At 37.5% G+C, this 12,026-nt stretch overlaps 1 protein-coding gene across 3 annotated transcripts in view; it reads left to right on the plus strand.

The window, feature by feature from the left end:
- Positions 1-12,026, plus strand: part of RAB18 (RAB18, member RAS oncogene family) — a 37,581-nt gene that overhangs the window by 4,324 nt on the left and 21,231 nt on the right. For 2 of the 3 annotated variants that reach the window (XM_006139751.3, XM_006139750.3), the window contains exon 2: positions 632-687. In XM_006139751.3, coding sequence (XP_006139813.1) covers positions 632-687 — 56 coding nt within the window. Of the gene's footprint in view, positions 1-631; positions 712-12,026 lie in introns of all 3 variants that reach the window. The other variant, XM_006139749.3, reaches the window with a different exon arrangement.

Genomic DNA, 12,026 nt, shown 5'->3' on the forward strand with positions numbered 1-12,026 from the left:
AAAGTGGCCCTCCTACACCCCCACCTACACCCCCACCTAGGAAATAATTCGGCCGTAATCCCTCCTCCTCCATCTCTCCCTCTTTTCAGAATTTTGAGCACACATGCTGCGTCTTGCGTGTTTCAAGCCTCTGGGTCCAGGGCTCAAGTTGTGCTGTTGGCCACATAGGATCCAGCTGCCTTAAACACCAGGCCACAGGCTAACTCCAGATTTGTTTTTAAAAGTCAGTTTGTTGCATTCCAAGAGACTTATATTTTCCTCTTTCAACTGTTCATCCCTGACAATTAAAGCATGATATGTTGCTAATATAATTTTCTCAAAAGGATGTACCAGTTCAATTAAATATAATACCAACAAACCCCCAGCTTTTTGTACTTGGGGAATTGTGTAAGGGAACCTAGGGAATATGGTAACTAGTAAACTACTTTGCTCTTGGGGTTTTAAAATCGCCTTTCTAGTAATTTAATTCTTCTGGATATACCTACACTGTCAGTATTCTTGGAGCTGACCTACATTAGCTCTTCTTATCTGCACAAATAATTTGTGACAATAAAATAATCATGCACATATTTATCATATGATTTGAAAGCAAAGTCACATTCCTAATCTATCTTCTCAACATCTCTTTCAGCCTGCTTTTGAGGTTCACGGATGATACTTTTGATCCTGAACTTGCAGCAACAATAGGTAAGCAACTTGCAGCAACAATAGGTAAGCCTACGTGTAAAAATTCAGTAGAAATATATTTTCTACATAGGGCTGATTTATCTAAATTCTCAGTCCCTATCCCATAACATCACTCCAGTGTTCCTGTGTCTGTTAAAGTCTTAATTCATCTTTTCTGATGTCATTAAATTTCTGAAACCTTTCTAGATGTCACCAAGCAAAAATAACTTTCCTATGTGTTATCTCATGGCACTTTATTCTTATGCTGATATTATGATTATCTGTCTGTACACACATGTCTTTCCTGTACTGCGAATTATCTTTCATTTTGCAGTGTGCAACAGTTATTTGAGCATTTGTTGTGTGCTAGTCACTGTCCTAAGTGGTGGGATCATACTCCTAAATAATACAAACTTGTTATCATCATGGACATCACAGTTAAGTGGGCTAATTTTGCATTTTGATATTTGCTACAGTACTGGCATGTATTCTGAACTACATGTTTAGTAATATTAGTTATTAAAGATTGTTAAGAGCAGTGATGCCGAATTGCCTTCTTAAATGGAATTTATATTGCCTGAAAGTGCTTTGTCACACTGGCTTACTAAAATGTGTGAGAAGATAGAGGTAAATATTTTGGTGTCACATGCTTAGGGCATAGACAACAATGAAAAGGTATTAAGAGATAGATTAGAATAATTGAAAGAGGGGCCAGCAAGTGGCATGGTGGTTAAGGTGCTAGCTGACTGTGTGGTTCGAGTCCTGGACCTGGTGTCTTAAAAACACACAGGAGTGTGTGCATTTGTTCCCAAAATCCCCTGTGTGGTATGGTCACATACACAGGGAGAAAGCATCATCTGCGGGGTATGGTCACGCTGCAATCCCTTCTTTTCCAGTTTCTCTATCGTATCAGGATTTTGGGCATGTATGCACATGTACCTGGTGTGTGTTTCAAGCCATCAAAACCAGGACTTGAACTGTGGTTGTCCTTGAGAGATCGACTTTCCTTAACTGCTAGGCTACGGGGCCCACCAAGTAGAATATCTTTAATGTCTAAATGTTTTAATGTATGTTTCCTAAATGAATGGGATGATTCTTCTGTCTACAGATAGATTAAAACAGATACACCATTACTAGTGCAAAAGAAAAATAATTATTTCTGTTCTAGAATCACAAACTGAATTAAGTCATCATTTTTGCTCAGAATCCTTCAATGTGAATAGTTCTTTAGTCTTTCTGTGGCTTTAGCATTTCTGAAGAGAGGCTAGTTATTTTTAAGAATGTCTCTTAATTTGTCTTTGTTCGGTGTGCCCTTTTGGTTAGATTCAGATTATGCATTTTTGGGACAAATTTGACTATAGCATTTCTCAGTGCATTATTTCATGAGGACCAGGTGTTTCTCTGTCCCATCATGGGTGACAGGATTCAGCCACTTAAGGTGGTTTTATGCCAGGTTTCTTCACTGAAAAGTTACTATTTTTGCCTTGGTAACAAGTAGATTTCTTGTGGAGAGATATTTTGAGTTTGTATTTCTTCTGTTACTATCATACTTTTTGCTGTGTTGTTTTAGCATCCATTATTAATTCTCGCCCACAACAAGTTATAAGGGCAATTGTGATTGTTAAATGGTAACTTTTTCAAATGTCATCATTTGTCTTCATTTCTTATTTGGAATTTGTAAGGAAGAGCCCTTTGTTTCTTCCTGTCACTACCATAGTGAATCTAGATTTCTTTTCCACTTAAAATTATTTGTTTCTTCCATGAGCAAGAGTCATAGAGAGAGAGGTACAGAGAGCATCCCCAACAGGGTCTTGAGACTGCTGTGATCCACTGCCAGCCTCAGCTAGTTCTGGATCATGGGCATGTGAATGCCTGGCGTACTCTCCGGATGTAAACTTGGAACCTTCCCTTATAGGTCAGCCTTGCAGATTGTAGCATTTACTACTGAGCCACTGTTTCTCCTTGCCTTTAAATTTTTAATAAATTATATCAGGTATTACTTAGCTTTTGTATGGCATTAACATATATATTTGTATTCTTATCTATGTCATAAGAAAGGGAATAATTTAAAATGGTAGTATTTTGGAATCTATTTTAAGTTGGATTTGGTGTATCATTTCCTTCTTTTTAAAAAGCAAATATATATTGTATTTTTAAACAAGTTAGGCTGATTTTTTAGTTTTTATTACATTTAGTCACTACATCTTTATAGCATACAAAATGAATTTTCCTAGCATGGATATTGTATGTTAGTCCAGTCACAGATATTGCTAAGCACATTATCATCAACAGATAATTTTACGTTTTAGTGTCCATTAACTATTTTGTGCCTTTTTTTCCTCTTTGATTCCCTTCAAACCCCCACCTCTATTACCCACTCTCCTTTCACACTGTTTTTTGTATCCATATTTGCTCTCCATGCCTTTTTACCTCCCAATCTTTTAGTTTCTGCTATAGATTGCAAACATTTGGTTTATATTAAGAGGGGACATATGGCGCCTATCTTTTATAGTTGACTTGCTTCACTCAGCATTAAATCTTCCATATTCATCCACTTTCTATCAAATTCTAGGATCTCATTTTTTTTATGGCTGAGTAATATTCCATAGTGTATATGTGCCTCATTTTTTCAATCCATTTATCTCTTCTTGGACATCTGGTTGATTTGGTGTCTTAGTAATTGTGAATTATGATGCAATAAACATGGATATTCAAGTGTTTTTCCAGCTGAGTGTATTCTTACTCTTTGGGTAAATACCAAGGAGTGGAATTGCTGGGTCTTATGTAGTTCTATTTGTAAGTTTTTTCAGGAACCTCCATATTGTTCTCCACAGTGTCTGTATTGTATAGGAAGGTTCCTTTTCACCGCAGCCTCACCAGCCTTTATTATTCTTTATTTTTTTAATCTTAGCCATTGTGACTGAGGTTAGGTAGTATTTATTGTGGTTACAAATACAGTACATATATATATTTTAAGGTTATTTATTTATTCCACGAGTGAGAGAGACATACAGACTCTTGTCTTGATGCCTTGATCTGTCCCTAGCTTCAGCCAGCCTGGATCATGGGTGTACATGTGCCTAGCATATTTAGGGAGGTCTGGGCTCTAACTGGCTATCTTCTCAAATGGGTCTGCCTTGCAGGGTGTCAGGTTTTACCACTACATCACTGTTTGGTCCCATATTTGCTCCTTTAAAATACTACCATTTGTGGGGCTGGCAGGTGGCATGGTGGTTAAAGCCACAGAACTCCCACATGGTCGACTGTGGTTCAAGTCCTGGACCTGATGGCTTGGTTTCTCACTTTCTCTCTCTATCTCTTACTCTCTCATTCTGTCCCTCTCTGGTCAAATTAAAAGATAAAAAAGTAAATAAAGTTAAATAAAATAATTTAAAAGAAGACTTTAAAAAAATACTACCATTTTGCCCAGAACATGCCTAGTAATGGATGGCACAGAGTAGAGGATTAGTAATTGGCAGGAAAAGAAACTTGCCTAAAATTGACATTAACTGCAAAGAATGTGCATATATATGATATAAAACAATCTACCTTCATTTCAAACCTGAGTGGAATCTGAGGTTTTACAGAATAATAGATCATCATTGTCCTTATTATTTAGAAGGCTTTGTCTTCTGTGAAAAGTACTCAGATTGTGACAGGAATGTATATATAATTTATACCACAAATAAGCCCTGGATCTTGAATATGTTTAGAAAAGTATCTTTTACATTTAGGCATCAGATTACTTTCTGTCTTAAGTTATAACCAGTACACATGTGAGTTTTAAAAATAAAAACAATTTGTTCAGTTTTTGTTTTTTCTTTTTAATTGCTAGAAGGGATGTGCACTTGCCAGAGAGGGACAGAGAGACAAAGAGGAGAAAGTACCCATCAATGGGATGTGGTCATGCTGCAATCCCTTCTCCTGTTTTGGATCTTGGGCTTGAAAAGGGTATTAAGTTGATGTTTTCTTTGGTTTCCGAAAATGAGCCTAAAACAACAAAGAGCGGGAGAAATGAAAATACAAACCCTATATTCCACTAAAGTAGAAGAGAGCTACAATGCTAACCCACAAAATAGATGGTGTTGCTGCCAAGGGCAGTAGAGATGATGGAGGCTGCATGTGGGAAGATGTAGAGAGGATGTCACAGCTGCAGAGCTCAGAGCCAGCAAGAAGCGCTTCTTGAGAGTGAGAAGACCCACGAGGTACACACCGAGAGCCCTTGTTTACAGAAGCAAAAAAGGGTTTCATTAGCTAATAGCAGGAGCTTTGCATCCCGTGTGATTCTTAGCAGTTGGGGAGATAGGAAGCTAAACAGAGTCACAGAAAACAAGTAAATCAAAACTTTTTTTTTTTTTTTTTTGGTAGGTATATGTAAAAGTAGAGGAGCAGGTTACTCTGACTTTGCATTGTTCAAATAACTCCAACATTACCTAATCTCCATAAGTTGTTGAGAAGTGAAATACTAAACTATCTCTTGTGTAAAACCCTGAATCAAGAAAAACTTCGTCAGGGGACCAGCAGATAGCATAATGGTTACGTTGCTGGACTCCCACGTGGCCAATCACGGTTTGAGTCCCAGACCTGGAAGCTTGAAATTCTTGATAGGTGCGTGCCCAAGATCCCGAGATGAGAATGGAGGAGAAGGGATTGAGGCGTGGTCATTCCACTGAGGGGTGATTTCTTGCTTTCTGACTCTTTGTCTCTCTGGCAAACACACATGCCCTATAGCAAAAAATCTCTCTTAAAAAAATAACAAAAAGCTTCATCAGTCTATAATCTGATCTCCTGCAGTTAGCTAGTCCAGGAAACCTCACCTCCTTCAAAAATGAATAATCAAAAGGAATTCAGGGGAACCAGCAGTTAGCATAATGGCTATGTCACTGGATTTCCACGTAGTTGACTGTGGTTCGCGTCCTGGACCCGGTGGCTTAAAACTTACACTGGGCGCACGTGCATGCATGCCCAAGATCCCAAGAGGAGAAGGGATTGCGGCATGACCATCCCCCCTGGGGGGTGATTTCTCACTTTCTGTCTCTATGTCTCTCTCTATCTGGCGAGCGCATGCGCCCTATAGCAAAAACCTCTCAAAAAAAAAAAAAAGGAATTCAGTTCAAGGACACTGCAAACATTCAAGAATCAAAAAAGGAAGAAAGGAACAGAAAACAAAGGACAGATTAAGAATACCCTTCTGACAAAATATTGCTATAAAGAACATAAAAATTATGACCAGTCATCGTGCCATGAATTTAAAAGCTTAATGAAGTGTTTACTGCTGAGAGCACAAAGCAGTCGATAGAAGAGGCCAAGGAAGAAATGGCATGAGAAAATCCAATGTAAGCCTTTTGAATGGAATGAAAAATAAAATAATAAAACCTGTAACTGAAGTAATACAAGGAAGATAGAGAACTGTGGAAAACACAATAAGGACATGGTGGCTAAAAATGGAAAATGTGAGTAGAATCCACCAAAAGGAGGGAAAATGTTAAATTAGAAAGGAATGAATGTGGAAATCAGAAAAGGAATTCTGATATTCAGATATTCAAATCTCAGAATAAGAAAATAATGAAACACAGCAAATAAAGATATAATTCAGAGTAATATTTCTGATATAAACATAAACACCCATTCACATAATATTGTAAACAATATTTTGACCAGGTATTTTTGTTTGTTGCATTGGAGTCTGCAAAAGAATGGCAAGGACATGTGGCAGTACTTAATCAGGTCACTTACACTTGAGGTAATTGGTGGCATAGGTAGAATTGGTAAGCGTAGAGATTAGATCTTATAGAAGTAGTAGTTATTCTAGAGACCAGCAGATGGCATAATGGTTACGTTGCTGGACTTCCATGTAGTTGACCATGGTTCCAGTCCCAGATCCAGCAGCTTAAAACTCACACTGGGCACATATGTGTGTGTGTGTGTGTGCCGAACGTCCCGAGAGAATGGAAGAGAAGGGATTGTGGCATGGCCATACCCCTGGGGGGTGATTTCTTGCTTTTGTTTTTCTGTTTATCTCTCCAGCAAGTGCACATGCTCTATAGCAAAAATCTCTCTCTCAAAGCAAAAACAAAAGAAAGAAAGAAAGTAGTTACTCTATATAATTTGATTAAGTAAGTGAATTTTGCTTGCTAAGTTTTAATTTTTAAAAATTTACTCTTAGGTAACCCTTGAATATAAAAAGAATGCTTTAAGTATAACTTTCATTCAAATAAAAAAAAATGTAGGAACAGTTACCTATTTGGGACAGCCACTTAAGCTATTTCTTTCTCTTTTTTTTTTTTTGAGAAGTTTTTGCCATAGGGCGTGTGCGCTAGCCAGACAGAGAGAGACAGAGAGACAGAAAGCGAGAAATCACCCCCCAGGGGGATGGCCACGCCACAATCCCTTCTCCTCCATTCTCCCCTTGGGACCTTGGGCACACATGCACACGCGCCCGGCGTGAGTTTTAAGCCACCGGGTCCGGGACGCGAACTGCGGTTGACTACGTGGGAGGCCAGCGACATAGCCATTACACTAACTGCTGGTCCCAGCTATTTCTTTAATCTATTGTAAGAACTTGTTGAATGTAGGAATATTTTTGAGGGTTGGTACATTTCAACAGACAAATTTTGATTATAGTCGTTGACTTCAATCAGTGATTCTTAGCACCATCTTGGTGTGTTTTTAGAAAATACTCCTGACAGTGTCCTCCGTACAGACTACTTATTACCTGTCTTTGACTTGTAAGGGCAGAGACCAGTCTGTTCCTACAAGTTACCTTATAGCTAGGCTTAACAGGAAAAAATTTAATTAGAAAGAAATGTAGTATGTTTATACTTCTTTAATCCTGTAACATAAACTTGTTAAAATATTTGGAAATATGAGATAGTTCAAACAAAACAAAAATTATTTCCCAGAATTTTATTCAATCAAGTGTTTTTTTTTTTTTTTTTGAGAGGTTTTTCCTATAGGGCGCGTGCGCTTGCCAGAAAGACAGAGAGAGAGACATAGAGACAGAAAGCAAGAAATCACCCCCCAGGGGGGATGGCGCCACAATCCTTTCTCTTCCATTCTCCTCTTGGGATCTTGGGCACGCACGCACACGGACCCGGCGTGAATTTTAAGTCACTGGGTCCAGGACGCGAACCGCGGTCGACTACGTGGGAGTCCAGTGACATAGCCATTACGCTAACTACTGGTTCCCAGTCAAGTGTTTTAATTTGAAAAGTAGGCCAGCACCCGGCACAGTAGTAATATGCTGTTCAAGAGGAGCCGGATTCCACCTGTTTGTGGTTCTGAAATGCACCTGGCACATGTGTGAGTGGCCAGGATCTGGTGGGCCAGGACCTGGAAGAAGGGACTGGGGCAAGAGCAGACCTGTGGGGCAGATCTCTCTCACTCTCTTTTGCACTCTCTTGTGTCTCTTATGTGTGTTCATATACTCTAACATGAATAAAGAAAAGAATCAACAAAATGGATTGAGCATTTCTTTATTTAGAGTAATGGTACGTGATCTTCATATTGAAGTGCTTTCATTTTTTCTATTTTATTCAGAGATTTTTATGAGAAAGGTTGTGATTTTCCTGTTTATTGCTTCAGGTTACGTATACCCCCCAGATAGGGAAGATGCACACTCCCCTCCCCCAACTGGGATGTGGTCATGCTGCAGGCATTTTCTTCCATTTCTTCATCCTGTCAGGATTTTGGACATGCACACACATGTACTTGGTGTGTTTTTCAAGATAAACTGAAAATTGTGTTATTCCTAGATAAATCTTTGCTCATATTATTTGACATTTTTATGGATTCCATTGACTAATTTTTAATTTGCGATTTTTATGTCTAATTTTTTTTTTTCATAAGTAAGTACTGCCCTTTCTTGTATTATTTTTTAAAATTGGGATTTGGTCTTAAAGTTGTACTGGCTTATAAAATGGATTTTTTCTGTTTTAAAAAATGATCATGACTAACTTAAATAATGAAAGAATGATTTGTTCTTACATCTTCACCTATGAGTAAATCCGACTTTGCTCCCTTTTATCATTCCAGCTTCTTCATGTTTTTGTTTCTTAGCTCAGCCTTGGGGAGTATAACTGGAAAAGTATTAATTTTCTCTTAAATTAGTTGCAGAGAATATATTTTTAAAACTTGTCATTATCTATGATTGTTACCTTTCTCCTTTTGAAACTTGTGCTTTTTTATTGTTTGTCTTTTCCTAAGAAGTGTATCTGTTTTGTTTGGAGGATTACTTTACCCTTCCTTCTTCTTACTTTTCTTTTGGTATATTTTGTTGATTTCTTAACATGGATATTCCATTCCTCTATGTTTAGTCTTTATTCTTTAATGAAGATGCTCTTTATGAAGGATTTTGTTGTGTCTCAGATGTTTTGGTATGGAGTTTCTTTCTTATCACACAGACCTTCCCCAGACTTAATCTTCAGAAGGTTGTGTATATTAGGTCATTGGGAAAGTCCTGACATATTTTCCTATGTAGAATGCATCATGACTTTCTGATGATCCAGTATATCCTTTTCTTAACCCGCTTACCACACGTCAACTCGTGAAACCTGTTTGATCTGCCCTCTCTGAAAGCAGAGCATTTGTCACATTTTGTTGATAATTGTTTAAAAATTGTGAATTTATATTTGGGGATCTAAATCCTCAACTTTTTGTTCTCTGTTACATCCTTTTTTTAAAATAATTATTTATTTTATTATTTATTTATTCATTCATTGATTTTTTAATTTGACCAGAAAGAGACAGAGGGTGAGAGTGAGAGAGAGAGGAAGTGAGAAAGCAAGCCACCAGGTCCAGGACTTGAACCCTGTTTGGCCATGTGGGAGTGTCCAGTGCCTTAACTACCATGCCACCTGCTAGTCCCCTCTGTTACATCCTTAAAGCTTTCATATTACCTCTCTCGAGGCCTTCCTTTCCCCTACTCTCTGCCTTCCACAAAAAACCTAAAAGGTTTGTCAAGCACCATTTTTATATTTCTTGATGAGAAAGAAATTGACTTAAAGAGGTTAAGTTCTTGCCTTGCTGGATCTTAAGAGAACTGGGACTAAACCCGGTTTCTCAATTTCTAATTCGGTATCCTTTTAACTACATTATAGTATATCAGCCACAGATTTGAACAGAATGTCAAAAAATGATAAATATGAGAGGAAACCAGCAGAATTGAATATATCAATTAAATGTGAATGGGTCCAGTTCTCCTCCTAATTCATATTGTCAGATAGGGTTGAGGAGTACTTAAAATAAGTGAGGAAAGGTTGAAAATAAAGGAATGGGCCAGGTAGATGCAAGAAGTACAAAAGCAGGAGTGTGGTAATACGACATAATTTAGGGTAGAGTTTAAGTTTAATATACTGTAAAGAATAAAGTAGGATATTATATATTTATAAGAGCCCCAGCTAATAACTAGAAGAGCAACTATAAATCATGAACAAATAGACACCAAGTGTACAGCTATATAGAAAAGCAAAATCTGTTCAAATCACAAAATAATTTGATGAAAATGCAATTTTTAGATTAGATTTGTTAAATTTCTTTCATAATTATATAGATCCAAAAGATACAAATAAGGGCATAGGGAAGTAGAATAACGGAATAAACAAGTCTTTTGAATAAAAAGCTCATTACTTTAAAAGCCCACAGAATGGTTTTATAGAATCAATCCCAGACTTGGCAACAAAATAAATCTTAAATTGAAAAGAAGTCCAGATTTTATAATACATTCTCTGATAATTTATTCTTTCACAAAATATTTTTGACCCATTATGTTCCTAGAAGATGATTGATAATATTTTTTTTTTTTGAGAGGTTTTCGCTATAGGGTGCATGTGCTCGCCAGACAGATAGAGAGAGACATAGAGACAGAAAGCGAGAAATCACCCCCCAGGGGGGATTGGTCACGCCGCAATCCCTTCTCCTCCATTCTCCTCTCGGGATCTTGGACACGCATGCACATGTGCCCTGAATGAGTTTTAAGCCACCGGGTCCGGGACGTGAACCGCAGTCGACTACGTGGGAGTCCAGCGACATAGCCATTATGCTAACTGCTGGTCCCGATAATATTTTTTAAAAGTAGTCATATGTGGGACCAGCAGGTGGTGTGGTGGTTAAGGTGCTGGACATTCCCACATGGTCGACTGTGGTTTGAGTCTCAGACCTGGTGGCTTGCTTTCTCACCACCACCCCCCGCCCGTCCCCACCTCCGTGTTTCTCTCTTGTCAAGTTAAAATAAATGAATGAATAAATAAAATTAAATAAATAATTATTTTTTAAAAAAGTAGTCATACATTAAACTGGCCTTTTTGGGGGCTATATAGCTCTGAGTTTTAATGTGTGTATTATAACAAATGCATATGGTCATTTAATCATCACTGGTCAGGATACCAAACAATTTCATCATCCCAAAACCCTACATGATGCTATCCCTTTTTAGCTACATTTGCCTGCCTTTAGCCCTTGGCATCCACTGATCTGGTCTTTAGTTTTGTCTTTTTTCAGAGTATCATAGAAATGGAATCATGTAGTATAAGAGGGGAATTCACAGAGTTTGTGGAAAAATGGAATTAAAATACAAGTTTATTTTGGTGCAGAAACAATTAAAATCCATTAAAAAAGAACAAACAGTTTCTAGTAGCTAAGCTTAAAGGCATTAAACTAAGTGAACGAAGTCCATTTCAAAAGGTTTGGAAAACATGTATGTTGTCTTTATAGGACCATGTCTGTGAACGGAGGTAATTTTACTACTTGCTTTCCAGTTTTGATGCCTTTTCTTTTCTAGCTCTGCCTAGAACTTTCAGTAATCTGTAAAAGTGGTGAATGTTGACATTCTTGCCTTGTTTCTGATACTAGGAGAACAACTTTGAGTTCTTTGCCACTGAGTTTGATCTTAGCTGCAGTTTCTTCATACATGGTGTTTATTATGTTGAGGAAATTTCCTTCTGTTCCTTTGTTTCTTGAGTGTTTTTGTCAGGAGAATGTATTGAATTTATGAAGTGTATTTTCTTTATCATTCAAGATGATTATGTGCCCCCCATTCTATTAATGTGCTATGTTACTGTGATTTTCTTTCATTCTTACATTCTGGGAACAAACATGGTTCATTACTGATCAGTGTGTTTACTAGTTTTGGGTCTATTCAGATTCTCTATTGGCATCTGCATGTTTCTGGGAATTTGACCATTTCATGTAGGTTATCCAATTTATTGGTATATCATTGTCTATGATATTCTCTTACAAGACTTTTGTTCCCACTGTAAAATTGGTAATAATGTCCCCACTTTCTTTATTTTTTTTTAATGCTTGTGTGTTTTTTTTTTTTTTTTTTTTTTTTTATGCTTTTGAGAGGGGGCTTTGCTCCCAGA

The sequence above is a fragment of the Tupaia chinensis genome, unplaced genomic scaffold, assembly GCF_000334495.1.
Source record: "Tupaia chinensis unplaced genomic scaffold, TupChi_1.0 Scaffold000001_1, whole genome shotgun sequence".
Lineage (NCBI taxonomy): Eukaryota > Metazoa > Chordata > Mammalia > Scandentia > Tupaiidae > Tupaia > Tupaia belangeri.